Source organism: Elephantulus edwardii, unplaced genomic scaffold, assembly GCF_000299155.1.
Source record: "Elephantulus edwardii isolate Elephantulus edwardi_28Jun2011 unplaced genomic scaffold, EleEdw1.0 scaffold00039, whole genome shotgun sequence".
Taxonomy (NCBI): domain Eukaryota; kingdom Metazoa; phylum Chordata; class Mammalia; order Macroscelidea; family Macroscelididae; genus Elephantulus; species Elephantulus edwardii.
This window is the reverse complement of record NW_006399789.1, coordinates 18,746,043-18,762,626: the sequence shown is the minus strand read 5'-3', so window position 1 is coordinate 18,762,626 and position 16,584 is coordinate 18,746,043. Positions and strand designations below refer to the sequence as shown.

Below are 16,584 nucleotides of genomic sequence, written 5' to 3'. Positions count from 1 at the left end.
ATGGGTGTGTCAGAGACAGTGTGATTGGCACAGGACAGAGCGGAGTTTAGGGCTGTTGTACATAGGGTCGCTATGAGTCGCAGGCGACTTGACGGCACATAACAACAACAACAACATAATCGAGAACATGCATTTCCATTGATAGTAATAATTTATAATCTCCATCTTTATATAAAAACATACACTAGCAAAATTCAAGTGAGTGAAGAAAAACTAGCAATGCATGCAAACTATCATCTACGTTGGTGGTCTCACCCCTGTGCTGTGAATTTCACTTAAGCTCCTTTTTACAAACAGTAATTACAGTAATATCTTAGTGGAGAGATTATTGAGATAAAGCCATGTCTCTTGTAATAAGGGACCTGAGGTGTTCCTTGCAACTCATTACCTCTAATCCATTGTACATCTAATTTATAATTCATCTTGATTCTAAAGCATCATTTTCCAGGCATAAAATCTAATCCTGAAAGCAAAACCTAAGGACATTTCTAAAATAATAAATCCCATTCCAGTAGCATATGCTTTGGGTCATGAATACACAATGCAATTGCTTTATTTTCACCAAATGTATGATAGTCTAGAGGTATCTGTACTTATAGGCTACTCACTTCCTCCTTTTACTCTAAATGTGATTACAAATAAGCAAAATTAAGTATTAGTTGCTGTTAAAAATATAGCTGGTTGTAAGGATGGTAAACATTAGTTTTAGAAATGCTTGATTATGCAATTAATGGTTTGAGGAAGAAACCAAATTACGTTTAGAAGTCAAATAAAGAACACATTTTCCTCACAGATTTGCTAGTGTGGGAGCCATTTCATTTACTACACTTAAACTATTCTTCACCACTATTTCAGTTTAGACTGTGTACAGATTTAGTTCTTATTTAAGTATTGTATAGGTGGCTTTCTACCATAATCCATCCACTGCTGTTGAGTTGATTCCAGCTTATAGACATCCTCAGGTTTCCAAGCTGTTAATCTTTATAGGAGGAGAGTTACATCTTTTATTCTGAGAGGAAATTAATGGGTTTAAACTGTGGACTTTTGGATTTGCTTTGCAATGCTTAATGTACTACACTATCAGACCACCTTCCTCTATAATTACAAAGAAACAGTAGTCAGACTTATAGCTGTTAAGTCTGAACCAACTTTTAACTGACCTTCCAGCAAAGGTTTCAGGGGCTGTAAATTGTATGAAAGGACATTTCCCATTTTTCTCTTGCCTATCTTTTTTCTGCCTCACATACTTTGAACATATTGCTAGGAGGGTCTATTACTTGGGAAAGGACATGATGTTGGGAAGGGTGGAGGGTCAACGAAGAAGAGGAAGACTCTCAACCAGGTGCATTAACACGGTGACTGCTGCATTGGGCTCTTGTGTGTTAGGAAGTGTGAGGATGGCACAGGATAGAACAAGGTTCAGATCCTTTGTTCATAGGATGGCTCTGAGTCTTACTCAACCTGACGGCACCTAAAAACAATGACAAATCTTTTTGTTTTTCCTGAGAAGCTGCTAGTGAACTGCCTACCTTTGGGATGGTTGTACAGTACCTTACCCTCTATGCAACCAGAGCTCTTTATCTTTGCAATGTTGTTATAGTTGTTATTCACCATTGAGTCAGAACCAACTTACAGCTGATCTATCGGTAGTCTTTCAGAGGGAGTAAACTGCCTGGGAGGAGGTTGCCCATCTTTCTCCTGTAAGGTAGCTCATGTCCTCCAGCCTCCAGAGATGTGCCTCCTTTTAGTTTGCAACACAACATTATGCAGATCATACCACAAGAGATCTTGAAGTGTTTATTCTGAAAGTTAAACCAGTTACATTCTTCAATTTCTCATTCCCATTTAGCTTACAAATGCATGTAGATGTCCATCTCTCTGCCTCTCATTTATGCTACATGTGTTGTATTTTTCTATTATTGATAATTATTTGCAGTTGTTTCTATTTATTATGAGTCATACTAACAATAACGTATCAACAAGTGAAAGTGCTTCATTGATTGAACGCTTTACTCCGTCCACGTCATTAAGAGTAGACTTGGAAGAGGCAGCTCTTAATCACTAAAGTGTTAGGGCATTTCCAACTGCAGGCTTCGGCTCTTGGTACTTAGCAGATAATAGTTAGCTGATATTTATAAACTTTTCAATGACTCATATTTACAAAGTGCATGGCCAGTCCTTGTGCCTTCCGAGGCTATCTTAGTCTGGATTTTTGTTGTAATCATGGATGGCCTTTCTGATATTTTTCAGTATCAGTGACATAGTTTCCAGTATCACAACAACACTGAAATTATCAGAGTACAAGATAATAAGTTACAGGTAAATTATTATACCATTGTTATCACAGTAAATTATAGCTATCACTGTGAAAACTAGGAATTCCAGAATAGTTAAGTTTGTTTATGTAGAAGCTCTACTAGGAGTAGATGTTCAAAGAGAACAAGGAGATGCTTCATGGATTAAAATCAGGAAAGGTATTAATCATGGATTTACCCTTTTTGGGTTTTTTTAATTAATTTTAATGAAAGTTTACAGAGACTTTGAATTTCAATTCATTAATTGTTGCACTTTTCTCCCTGCCTAACCTCCCCAGCAATTCACTCTTTGAAAAGTAAAAGAAAAATTATTTGATTGTAGTACAATCCCTCCCCCTAAGTCCACTCCACTATGCTGCCTTCATTCTGGACTCCTGTCATGAAAAGAATACCTTCCTCACCTGTTTCAATGCAATATACATTCTTTATCTCCTCTTTCTCCCTAACCCCAGTGTCAGTCCCATTTTACAGCAGTGACACTATGCAATATTTGTCCTTGTGTGGTTGAGATATTTCACGCAGCATAATGTCCTCCAGTGTCACCCAGTTTGTATAATATTTCATTAATTCTTTTTTCAGTGCTGCATAGTATTCCATTGTGTGACTATATCAGTGCTGTTCTATCCATTCATTTGTTGATGGGCACTTGGGTTGTTTCCAACTTTTTGCTCTGTAGACAAAGCTGCAATAAACATAGATTTGCAGGCTTTACCCTTTTCATCATATCTATCTAGTCTTCAAACTGAGAAATAATCCAGGAGCTGTATCATATAGATTGAAATGTGACAAGGAGTACATGAAAACACAGCAGCAACTGCAATATATAGCTAATACAATCTTGTTTGCAGAAAACAAAGACAAAAAAGCACTTACTGATGAAGATCACAGACTACAGTCTTCATTATATAACATAAAGAAGGCAAAAGTCCTCATAGTTGAACCAAAACAAAGCATCAGTATACAAGGGAAAAAATTTAAATTTTCAATTATTTAAATCTTCATTTGGATCTATATCAACACCCATGGAAGTTGTTAAATATCACTGAGTCAGAACTAGTCTATAGCTAATCCTCCAGTAAGTTTTCAGAAGCAATAAATTGCATGAGACGAGATTGCCTATCTCTATCATGGAGCAACTGGTGTATTCAAACTGTATGCCTTTGGGTTAGCAGCACAACTGCCTACCTCTAAGGTTTTCATGGAAGTAGAAATCATGAAATCAAAAGACATATTGTAGTGGGCAAATTTTCTGCCAAAGACGTTTAAAATACAAAAATAAAAAGACATTTTTTGGCCAAATAAGATGGCCCTGACACAAGTCATGGTACTTTCATTTGCCTGATAGAAGACAGCTTTGGTGGCCTACTGGTAAGAAACTGCACTGCAATACCAAGGCACTCAGTTAAAATCCTCTGCAGGAGAAGGGTGGGCAATCTCCTTCTGTGCGTTTAACTGACTCTGAAAATCCACTGGTGGGTCAGCTATGGGTCAGTTCTCACTCATCAGTACACAACAACAACAACAACATTTGTGCGTGAAAGTCAAGCAATATATAAGGAAGCCCCAGAATAGTTGATGTCTTTGAATCATGGTGATGGAAAAGAATATTAAATATTCAGTATGAATGCTGAAGAGATTGAGATAGTTAGCAGTTTTAGTTTACTTGGCTCCACAGTCAACACTCTTGGTAACAGAAGCCAGGAAATCAAGAGATGAATTGAATTGGGAAAGTCAGCTGTGAGGGACCTCTCGAGAGTACTGAAGAGCAACAACATCAGGCTGGAGACTAAGGTGCACCTGATCCGGGCTATAGTCTTAGTGATTATGTGCTATGCATCAGAGAACTGGACAGTGACTTGGGATGATAGAAAGAGAATTGATGCCTTTGAGCTATGGTGCTGGATAAGAGTGTTGAATAATACCATGGACTGCCAGGAGAACAAACAGGTTTGTCCTGGAGAGGGTGAAGCCTGAATGGTCCTTGGAGTCAAGGATTCTGAAGCTTCATCTGACATGCTTTGGGCATGATTTTCAAGGAGGGACTGGTCCTTGGAGAGGGACATCATGTTTGGGAGAGTGGAGGGGCGGTGCAGGAGAGGAAGACCCTCAATGAGATAGATCGATTTTGTGATTGGAGTGGTGGGAATGAGTTTGTTTGAGATGGTGAGGTTGGCACAGGATAGAACAGCATTTAGGACTCTTATACATAGGGTCGCTATGAGTCGCAAATGACTCAATGGCACATAACAGCAACAACAACATGATTAGCCAAATGAAAAATATCCCAATGTGCCTTGGAAGAAGTGCAGCTGGAGTGTTCTCTCTGTGCATGTTATCAGGAGGGGTCATTCCCTGTAGAAAGACGTCACACTTTTTAAAGTAGATATTGAGTGAAAAAAGGAGGAAGATACTCAAGAAGATACACTGGCACAGGAAATAGAATAGTAGATGTAAGCATAGCATGGATATTGAGAATGATATAGGACAGGCAGGTTTTCATTATTTTGTGCAGAAGGTCTCTGGGTCTCCACGGCATCGAACAATAGCAATCGATTTATTGATTAAAATTGGGAAGGGTGTGTCAGGCATATATCATTTCTTCATACCTACTCAATCTGTAATGCATGAAACTGGATTCTGTGAAGAAAAGTGTGATGTTGGAATTAGAGGAAAACTCATCAACAACCTGTATTATGCAGCTGACAGAACCTTGTGTTCTGAAAGCAAAGAGGACCTGAAGCACTTGTTTAAGAAGATCAACTACTACAGCCATAAATATGGATTTCATCTTAACATCAAGAAGAGTAAGGTACTCAGCACTGGGCTAGGGAAAGACATCATCATAGATGGAGAAAGGATAGAAACTGTTAATGATTTTGTCTTGCTTAAATCCACAATCAACTCCCTTGGTCCAGCAGTCAGGAAACAAGAAGATGTATTACTTTGGGTAAATCTGCTGTCAGGAGTCTCTCAAAAACACTGAAGAGCAGTGATGTTAACTTGAAGATTAGGGTGCACCTGATTCAGGCCATGGTATTTTCAATTGCTTGCTATAAATCCAAGAGCTGAACAATAAATAAGAATGACAGAAATGGAATAAATTCTTTTGAGATATGGTTTTGGAGAAGGGTACTGAATGTCTCATGGGTTTCCAAAAGAATGAACAGATATATTTTAGGAAAGGTACATCCATACTTCTCCTTGAAGACAAGGATAGCAAAGCTTTGTCTCTCATACTTTCAACATGTTGCTAGGAGAGGTTTTTCCTCAGAAAAAGATACCATGTTTGGAAGGAAAAGAGAGGAAGACCCCCATCAAGATAGATTTACATGGTTACTGAAGCAATAGGAGTAAGGGTATCAAAGACGGTAAGGACAGGGCAGGATTCAGATCTGTTGTTCTTCGGGTTGCTATGAGTCATACACAACTCAACGGTACCTAACAAAAAAGCATGCACTATTTAATTTAATTCTTATATAGTCTTATTTTTTAGTGTACAGAAAGAGCTTTAATGGTGTAAGTCCATAGGAAACTGTACAGCTAACCCAAATGTGACATCTGTCTTGTAATTCAATTCTACCAGTGGTTCTAAGATTGAAAGATGGAGAATCTACATCAGTGCAATTTAAATCTCCAAAAACCCTACAGGAGGGTTAGCTATGAGTTGGTTACAATTTAACGTTAGAGATTTTTGAGATTGTTAATTAGGTGTTTACTGGGTCTCAAATAGTTCTGTTGATAGAGTGCATTATGTGCTTGTTGCTAACCAAAACATTGACAGTTTGAACCTACCAGTTGCTCTGAGGAAGCAGAATTAGCAGTCTGTGGCCTTGAAGATATACAGTGTCAGAATTCCAGTGAAGGGTGGCTGTGATTTGGACTCAGCATTATAGCATTGTTTCTTACACAAATCCAAGCACTTTCCCTGATTTATACCTCATCACTGACCAAATTATGGATATCATGATGCTCATCTTATATTAAATTTTCATTGTATATTGTTATGTAGCATTCTTGGGGCTTTTGTGAGGAAACTGAGATCCATTGTTTTCAAAACATGTACCAAATCATATGGTTGGTGGTGAGGCAGGAATTAAATTCATATTTTCCTTATTGCAAAACCCATGTAAGATACAAAGGAATGTCTCTTTATTCACTTAGGTAGAAATGGTTTCAGTGTTTATTTAACTCTGAGGTCAGAAATGAAACTTTAACAAAAATCCACACATTGGTACAATTTTTGTTTCCTACTTCTTTCCTGAATTTTTGTGAAAATTCAATGTTTTGTTGCCAGAGCATATTGTGAAATGAAATTAAAGATAGAAAGAAAGCAGAGGGAAATTGAGCCTTGGAAGATTTTAGCACCAGGGAAACTTTTAACAAGTTTGAGTTAGGAGAAAAAGAGGTAAAATGAGTTCAGAAAAGTGTTGAGTATGTATTTGCTTTTCTTTAGTTGTTCATTTTGCTCCAAAAATGATTTTAGATGGGACATAAATAAGTTAACTATTATCTTTCCTTTTTTGTTTCCAATTCAATGTAATCATTCCCCTGACTTTAACTCCAGTTCCTAAGGGAAAAATTATCTGATCTTTATAAATATTGCACCAGGAATAAAAAGGAAAGGAGATGAATAAATAAACACAAAAGAGCCCATGAAAGAGGAATAAGTAAGTAGAACCCACTCCTAATAATAATGTTGTCGTTAAGTGCCTTTGATTTCCTGTAACTCATAGCAAACCTATGTACTGAATTCTGCTTTCTCCTGACCTAGTCTTACTGTCTCTGAAACATCTACCTTCATTACCCAGTTACTGTGTCAATCCGTCTCATCTAGGGTCTTCCTTTCCTGCACTGTCCCTCACCCTTTCAAGAATGATGTCCTTCTCCTGGGACTTAACTCCTAGCCACATGCCCAATATATATGAAACAGAGCTTCAAAATCCTTGTCTCCAAGGAACAGCCTGGTTTTACCCTCTCAGGGATAAGACTGTTTGTTTTCTCAGCAGTCTATTATATGTTAAATACTTTCTCCAGCACTACAACTCAAAAGCATCAATTCTTCTTCTGTTATATCTGGCCATTGTCAAGTGTCTGATAGATTACGAGTAATTGTGAAGAATATGGCCTGAATCAGGCATACCTTAGTCTCCAGACTGACATCATTGTTCCTCAGCACTTTTTAAGAGGTCCCTAATAGCAGCTTTCCCCAGAGCAATCCGTCTTTTATTTTCTTGACTGCAAGTGCCAAGAGTGTTGATTGTGGAGCTGAGCATGCTAAAATTGTTAACAACCTCAATCTCTTCTCCATCTACCATGGTGCTGCCAATATGGAGTGAATTCCTTTTCTTTGGTAACTCAGTAGTTCAAATATTCATCATCATCTTAAGGATAAGATACTTAAATATTCTAGAATGTTAGAACTAGTAAGAGCTTGAGAAATCACCCAAAATAGACTCTGCTCTTGGTTAGGAAGAAGACACTGAGTCTCAAAGAGATTGCATTTCTTTTGCAGATTCCCTTGCCTAAACTAACATACAAAAATGAAAGCTTCCATATTTAATCACCACTTAGTATGTTTTTATGCCTTTTTAAAATACATTCATGGCAGAGAATGAGAACACTATTCCTATGCTCAGCTTAGTAGTGTAAGCATGCACTAACTTATTATCAGAAACTTCCAGACATTTTCAAGCAAATTCTGGCCTTACTCTCAAATAATTGATCTCTTAAGAGCAAACCTAAATAAACATCAGTGTGTTAGAAAGTCCCCAGGTGTGTAGCATAGGTCGAGACCACTGGGTGGACAAGTGGGTTCTCTGCAGAGAGCTCCACCTGGAGCTCTGAGCACGGAACTCCCATGAGGCCCGCCCTTTGCTCTGTACTGTGCTGTCTTTGAAGGAAAACTGAAGTTATAGAACTTACTGGCCATATGTTATAGTCAGCTTTACTTGTGGTTCCCACTTTTAAATGTATGTGAATAACATTGAATTCTATGTGATACTCCAATAAAATGTATAATACTTTCTTTCTCTTCTTTATTCTTCTAACACTTGAAAACTTTGGACTGAGAAATAAAGTTGTGCTAGAAGTTCTCTCAATTTCTGTGACTCTTCCTGACACATATCCATTAGCATGACCATCTTGTACATGTACATGCACACACACAGATACACACTAAGGATGTGTACCAGTAACATAACAAAAATGTCATAGGTGCCCAAGGAGAAAATCCACGTGAAGGAAATTTGGTGAAATCCCATCATCAATGTATTAAACTATTGGAATAAGGCACATTATGAAATACACAAAGTTAATCCAAAAACTACTGGAAGAGTACATCAACAGAAACCTACCAGATGTGCAGGCTGGGTTTAAAGAAGCTTTTGTACTTTAGAGCCAGTAGAAGATGAATCTTAGCTGAGAGTACTAGAGGAAAGCAGAGAGTATCAGCAGAGTGAGTGTGTTTCATTGACTATACAAAAGGCATTTGACTGTGTGGATCACAACAAATTGAGAAGAATGAGAATCCCAGGATACTTGATTGTGCTCATATGAAACCTATACTTGGACCAGGAAGCAGTCTTCAGAACAGAGCGAGGAAATTCTACATGGTTCAAAATCAGGAAAAGTGTACTCCATATTCATCCTATCTCTATACCTTTTCAATTTATATGTGGAAAGGATTATCTGGAAAGCTGGACTTTATGAGGAGTAATGTGTCATCAGAATTGGAGGAAGACTCAATGACATAACCTTGCTTGCTGAAACTGAGGAGGACCTGAGGTGTTTGTTGTAGAAGGCCAATAAGTGAGTCTTCAATATGGATTCAAAAATCAACATTAAGTAAACAAAAATTCTTACCACTGGGCCAATTGGTACCACCAGGACAGATGGAGAAGATATTAAGATTGTTAACAGTTCAATATTGCTTGGTTTCACAATCAACATTATTGATTCCAGCAGCCAGGAATTCAAAAGACAAATTGTGTTGAGGAAATCTTCTGTCAAGGACCTTTCCAGAGTACAAAAAAAGCAACTATGTCAGTCTAGAGACTAAGGTGCACCTGATCCAAGCCAAGGTCTTTGCAACTGTTTGCTATGCATCAGAGATTTGGATAACAACTAAGGATGATAAAAGAATTGATGCCGTAAGTTGTGGTTCTGGAGAAGATATTGAGCATACTGCTAAGAGAACAAAGGTCTGTTCTAGAGAGGATGAAACCAGGCTACTCCTTGAAGACAAGGATTTTGAAGCTCTATCTCACATACTTTGGGCATGTTACCAGGAGGGACCAGTTCTTGAAAAGGAACATCATGCTTGGCAGTGGGGGGTGACAATGCAAGAGGAAGTTACAAGATGAGATGTATTGACTCAGTGACTGGAGTAATGGAAGTAGACTGTGAGAGCCTATGAAATTGGCACAATAGAGAGCAAGGTTCAGAGCTGTTGTACCTAGAGTCACTGTGAGTTGCAAGTGATTCCATGGAACATAAATAACAGCACCTGAAATTATTTCTTCAGTTTTTGTTGTTGTTAGGTCTCCTCAAGTCAACGATGACCCATAGCTACCCTATGAATAGCAAATCTGAACCTTGCCATTCCCTGCATCATCCTCATGATCCCTAGCAGTGACTACCACAGTGAGCTTGAGCGTGACAGAAGTCATGAAGATCCCTTATGTTGTTGTTATGTGCCATCAAGTTGCTTGTGACTCATAATAACCCTATGTATAAGAGTCTGAACTCTTTGCTTTATCCTATGCCAACATTATTGTCTCTGACACTTCTATCCCCATTACCCAGTGACTGAATCAATCCATCTCACCAAGGTTCTTCCTCTCCTGCGCGTTCTTTCACCCTCCCAAGCATGACATCCCTCTCCAAGGACTGGAGAAAATTAAATCAAATCCAAAGAAACCGAACTTTGACCTTGCCACAGGTCCAAAGTATGTCAGACGAAGCTTCAGAATCCTTGCCTCCAAGAATCAGCCTGGTTTCATTTTTTTCAGGATGAACCTGTTTGTTCTTTTAGCAGTCCATAGTATATTCAACACTCTTTTCCAACACCACAGCTTAAAGGCATCAATTCTCTTTCTATCATCCCTAGTCATTGTCCAGCTCTCTGAAGTGTAACAAGCATTGCAGAGGCTACGGTGTGGATTGGGCAAGATTAGAACACTTTGTTGTTCTTCAGTACTCTGGAGAGGTCCCTGGCAGCTGAATTTCCCAGTGCAATTTGTCTCTTGTTTTCTTGGCTGCTAGTACCCAGAGTGTTGATTATGGAGCCAAGCAAACTAAAACTATTAACAATCTCAATCTCTTCACCATCCAAAATGATGTTGCCAATTGGCCCAGTAATGAGAATCTTGACGTTGAGCCTTAATCCATATTGAAGTCTGTAGTCCTTAATATTCTGAAGCAACTGCTTCACGTCCACCTCAGTTTCAGCAAACAGGGTTGTGTCATTGATATAATGCAGGTTGTTTATGAATCTTCCTCAAATTCTGATGCTACATTCATTCCTCCTCAAACAGCCCAGCCTCTTGGATGATCTGTTCAGAGTATAGATTGTAAAGGTATGGAGATAGAACACATCTCTGGTGTACACCCTATCCAATTTTGAACCATGCAGTGTCTCCTTGCTCTGTTTTGACGACTACCTTATGGTCCAAGTATTGGTTCGTGAAAGCACAATCAAGTGTCTGGGATTCCCATTCTTCTCAGAGTCAGCCACAGTTTATTGTGATCCACACAGTCACAGGCCTTTGCATAGTCAATGAAACACAAATAAACATTCCTCTGGTATTCTCTGCTTTCAGCCAAGATCCATCTAAGATTAGCTACAATATCCCTAGCACCATGGCCTCTTCTAAATCCAGACTGCATATCTGGAAGTTCTCTGCTGATGTGCTGCTTCAATCACTTTTGGATAATTTTCAGCAGAATCTTGCTTGCATGTGATATTGATGATATTGTTTGATAATTTCCATACTCTGTTGGATCACTTTTCTTTGGAATGGGAATGAATATCAATCTTTTCCTGTCAGTTGGCCAGGTACTTGTCCTCAATATTTCTTGACACAATTTGGTGAGCACATCCAGGGCAGCATCTGTTTGTTGAAATATGTCAATTGGTATGCCATCAATTTCTGGAGCCCTGTTTGTTGCAAATTCTTTCAGAGTAGCTTGAACTTCTTCCTTCCTCACTAGATTCTTTCTTGTTCATATACTGTTTCATGGAATTCTTCTGTATCCACCAATTCCTTGTGGTACAATGACGTTGTGTGCTTTTCCATCTTTTTTAATGTTTCCTGTGTCATTTAATATTCTTTCCTAAGCATCCTTAAGTATTGCCACTCATGGCTTAAATTTAGTTTTCAATTCCTTAAGCTTAATAAATGCTGAACAAGTTTGGCCCTTTGATTTTTTAACTCCAGCTCTTTGCACATTTCATTATAATATTTTGTTTATCTTTCCAAGCTGCCCTTTGAAGTCTTCTGTTCAGGTTTTTAATTCTTGATTTCTTCATTTAGCTTTGACTTTATGGTGCTCTCATACAACATTGATAGTCTCATCTGACATCTACCTTGGTCTTTTCTTCCTCTACTGCCTCTAAAAGACTTTTTGCATTTTTTTCATGGATATTCTTGATATCTTTCTACAGCTCATTTGGTCTTCTCTCATTGGTGTTCAAGGCCTCAAACCCTTTCCTGAGATGGTTTTGAAATTTGAGTGGGATAGACTTAAGGTCAAATTTTGGTTCCTTTGGATTTGATTTAATTTTCTTCAATTTCAGCTTGAACTTGTATATGAATAGTTGGTGGTCTCTTCCACAATCAGCACCTCGCCTAGTTTTCACAGCTAATATTGCTTCTCTAGCAATTCTTTCCACAGATATAATCAATTTTATTCTTATGTGTATCCATCTGTATATCCTGGAACATATTTATATTTCTTATAAAAAGCATTTGCGATGAATACATTATTGAATGTGCAGAATTCTATCATTCTATCTTCAGCCTCATTTCTGTCACGAAGTTTGTGTTTTCCAACTACCAATAGTTATTCCCTATTCCACACTTTTAGTTGCCCGTTATTATCAATGCATCTTGACTGTATGTTCAATTCATTTCTGACTCAAATGTTCATAGAAATCTTCTATTTCCTCCTCTTTGGCTCTAGTTGTTGGTGCATATATTTGAATGATAGTGGTATTCACTGGACTTCCTTGTATCATATGGATATTATTCTGTCACTCGCCACATTATATTTCAAGATGGATCTCAAATGACATTTTTATTATGAAAGCAACCCCATTTTTTCTCACCTTTTTATCCCTGGCATAATAGATCATATGCTAATCTGATTCAAAATTTTCCATACCAAGCCATCTCACTTCACCAATACCTAGTATTGTCAGTATGCAATATTATATGCAATAATGTGTTCCATTTCTTTCTTAAAAATGTCTAATTTTCCTATATTCATGCTTTTCACATCCTGTGTTCCAATCACTAATGTCTGCTTACAACTGTTCCTTCCTCTTTGTGTGTTCATATTTGAGATCTCAGCCTCAGTTGCCATGTTGCTAGTCTAATTGGGCTGTATTGTACATAGGGTTTTCAAAGGTCTGTTATTTCAGAAGTGGATGGCCAACAATTCTTCCTTGTCTGTCTTTTATATTTTAAGAATAGTGTCTGACAGACAAACATTTTACAGAAAGGAGCAGATGAAAGACATCTACCCCAGTTAGAAAAATGACCAATAGATTCAGTGCTGCTATTCACCCTTGACACGTAGGTTTTGATCTACTCCTCTCCCTACTCAACCATCATCCCATTCCACTTCCACCTACACCATTCAACACCTCTCTTTCCTTATTCAGCCCTTGATATTATGGCCTAAGTTTCAAGTGTTGGGGCTTCTGTGATTCTGAACACCTCATGCTGCTGCCAGTTTCTTATCTGGCCATTATCTCTTAAGTTTAAGAATCTCTAAGTACAAATATCAGGTTCAAGTATCAGAAAAGGCTTCCTATCTCAGAGGGTTCTGAGGAAAAGTCTTTTGCCTTGAACTTCTACTCCAGGACTGACTTCTTGTATCTTACTACCTCTTCTCTCCCATAAGCAGCAAAGTGTTTATGCAAGAGGGTAGTTTCCCAGGAGAGAGCAATGTGTTTTCTAGATCAGGTGTGTTAGTTTTATTTTCTTGGCCTGAGGACCACAGGCCCTTGGGCCCCAAAACTATCTTGCTTGCAGTAAAGAGGTAAGGTAAGCCAGGGTCAGAACCGCCTTCTTCCCACATGCTAGACTATTTTAACTCGCAGTCCCAGCCCGCAGATGCCTGCCAGAGTTTTCTAAGTATGAAGGAAAAAAAGATTGATGCTTTTGAGCTGTGGTGCTGGAGAAGAATATTGAACATACTATGGACTGCCAGGAGAACAAACATATCTACCCTGGAGAGGGTGAAACTAGGCTGATCCCTGGAGTCAAGGATTTTGAGGCTCCATCTCACATACTTTTGCTATGTGGCCAAGAGGGATGAGTCCTTGGAGAGGGACGTCATACTTGAAAGGGTGGAGGGACAGCACAAGAGAAGAAGAAGAACTTGGATGAAATGGATTGACCCACTGATGACAGCAATGGGATTAGGTCTGTCAGAGATGATGAAATTGGTTCAGGATAGGGCAGGTTTCAGAGCTATAGGGTGGTTATGAGTTTCAGGCAACTCGATTGCATATGACAACAATATGAATTGTAATATGACAGAAACATTTTTTAGCCTCATACTTAGAGTCATGGGTGGATCCAAATGTTAACATTGTCAATGTTCACAGAAGGGTTGAAAGTTTAAGCACACATATATACCCCCTAAGATGTCCTCATAGAATATTGTCATATGTTTGGCAGCTAATCAGAAGGTTAATGGTTTGGGTCTACTAGATGTTCCATGAGAGAGAGATGAGCAGTTTCCTTTTGTAAAAATATGAAGCCTCAGGAACCTGATGGAGGGTCATTGGCAGTAATTTTGGGTCTGGATGGAAATATAGGCCAACTAATCTAGTTCTGGAATAGTAAATGTTGGAAAAATCTTCCGGAGCATAGTTACATTTTCTCGTGACACGTGTAAGGTCATGAGGAGGCAGATTTGATTGAAGCTGGTGCCTCTTACTCCTCAGGGTGTATCTGACAATATGACAAGTTTGTATATGAAGAAATCTGAGTCTGAAACACAAGTCTCTCTTCAGCCTTTCTTCAGTGCTGTGGGCTCTCAGAAAGCCAACTTAATATTGTCAGTGTATTTACATAATAAACCAGAATGAAGATGGAATTCTTGATTTTGCAGATGTCAGCTTTGCTAGAAGTTTTGGGATAGCTCTCTAATTCTCATTGCATATGTGAAAGAAAAAAAAATAAACAGAGGAAAGTATATCTTATTTGTGGCCTAATAGTCTTGAAGATATACAGAGCTTTTATTATTTTGAATTTCTTCCTTCCACAGTCTTTAAATTATATCAATACATATATAATGCAAGAATGACAATTTTTTTTATTTACTTAATGTTTGGCTATGTTTCACTGGGCATTTGCTGGTTATCTATCAAATACAGAGAAGCAGATTTTAACATGTCAAAGGCACTGCAAATCTCTTTAGTTCATATGACAATTTTATTGAAAAAACAGGCTTTTTTAAAAAAAAGAACATTGAAAGCTTTTCAGGTTAAGAATTTTTTATACAAATAAAAGCTTTCCTTTGCAAAATTGTGATTACACGGGTGCTATCTGTGCACACCAGGGACCAGGCAGAAATACACATTTTAGACATTATAACTGTCACCTGCATTTGTAGGTGGTATTGTCCATAACACAGATGGGAGGAAAGGAGTCACTCTTTTCATATGCTGAAGCACTCCCGTGTTGTTGAGGTATGATTTCCACCTGGGCTGTTCTAAATATCTTCCTTGTTTTACAGGCATGCTCACCAGGATTCTACCGAGCACCCTCTGAACCTGGAGGTCGCACACCTGGGCCAACCTTGGGCACCTGTGTCCCATGCCAGTGTAATGGACATAGTAGTCTGTGTGATCCTGATACCTCCAAATGCCAGGTATTCACCTCAGTCTATTTTCTCCAAGGCCCGTGTTTTTGCTCTTTACACATCTTCCACTATTGTTTGCAGAGGCCAGCTACAATGCAGGGATAGTAACTTCTTGGATGAAGTGGGGAGGGACAGGGATCCACAAGAAGAAACGCATCCACCATGTTATATATCTTAACAATTTGAAACTGATGACTGGAAAATAAACTGCTTATAACAAGGAAAGAATGCCAACACCAATATAGGAGAAGTATTGGAGGACACAGTGTTTAAAAATAGGGTGTGTTGTCCATAATCAACAATTTCAAGATTTTCATTTAAAAATGAAAAGTGTAAAATATTAAGAGAAAAGATAAAATCACAAGTTTGTTGTTGTTGGTAAGTGATCCTGAATTGGTTCTGACTCACAGCAACCTGTGAATGAGAGATTGAAACGTTGCCTCCTCTTGTGTCATCCTTCGATCTCCGCAATCCTCAAGCCTGTTTTATAGTCACTGTGCCAATTTATCTCTTTGAGAGTCTCCTTCTCCTTTTCTGGACTTCTGTCTTTCTAAGGATGTCTCCCCTTGCAAGGACTGACTCTTTCTGGCAGCATACACTAAGTACAGAAACTTAAGAGTCAGCCTCTTGTCTATAAGAAGCACTTTGGCTGTATTTCTTCCAAGACAGATTTCTTTTCTTTTCCTTTTGGCATCCATGCGATAATCAATACTTTCCACCAATACTAGGATTCAAAGACCTCAGTTCTTTAGTCTTCCAGAACTCTGGCAGCATAGTCACTAGGGATTTACACTGCTGAGCCAAAGGTCACGCCTCTCTGGCAGTTTGAATCCCCCAGTGGCTCTGCAGAAGTACCATAGGAAAGCATTCTTCCATGTGATTTATAGCCTCTAAAACTCTCTGGAGGGTCAACTAGGAGTCCCTTCAACTGCATGGCAATGACTTTTTTTTCCTCTTTGCTTGCATGCTGTCTCTCCCTCTTTTTCCCTTCTCCCTCCCTCCTTCCTTTACTCTAACCTAAAACATTCACCTCTCTCTCTCTCTCTCTCTCTCTCTCTCTCACACACACACACACACACACACACACACACACACACACTCACACACACACAATTAAAACATTATCAATCGCTGGAGCAGACATTCCTTGAGCTTTAAACTAAAACCCTTG

The 16,584-nt window shown here is 38.6% G+C and overlaps 1 protein-coding gene across 1 annotated transcript in view; it reads left to right on the top strand.

Moving 5' to 3' along the window:
• LAMA2 (laminin, alpha 2) overlaps positions 1-16,584 on the top strand; it is a 746,602-nt gene that overhangs the window by 445,194 nt on the left and 284,824 nt on the right. The window contains exon 29 of the mRNA XM_006885032.1: positions 15,288-15,422. Coding sequence (XP_006885094.1) covers positions 15,288-15,422 — 135 coding nt within the window. The remainder of the gene's footprint in view (positions 1-15,287; positions 15,423-16,584) is intronic.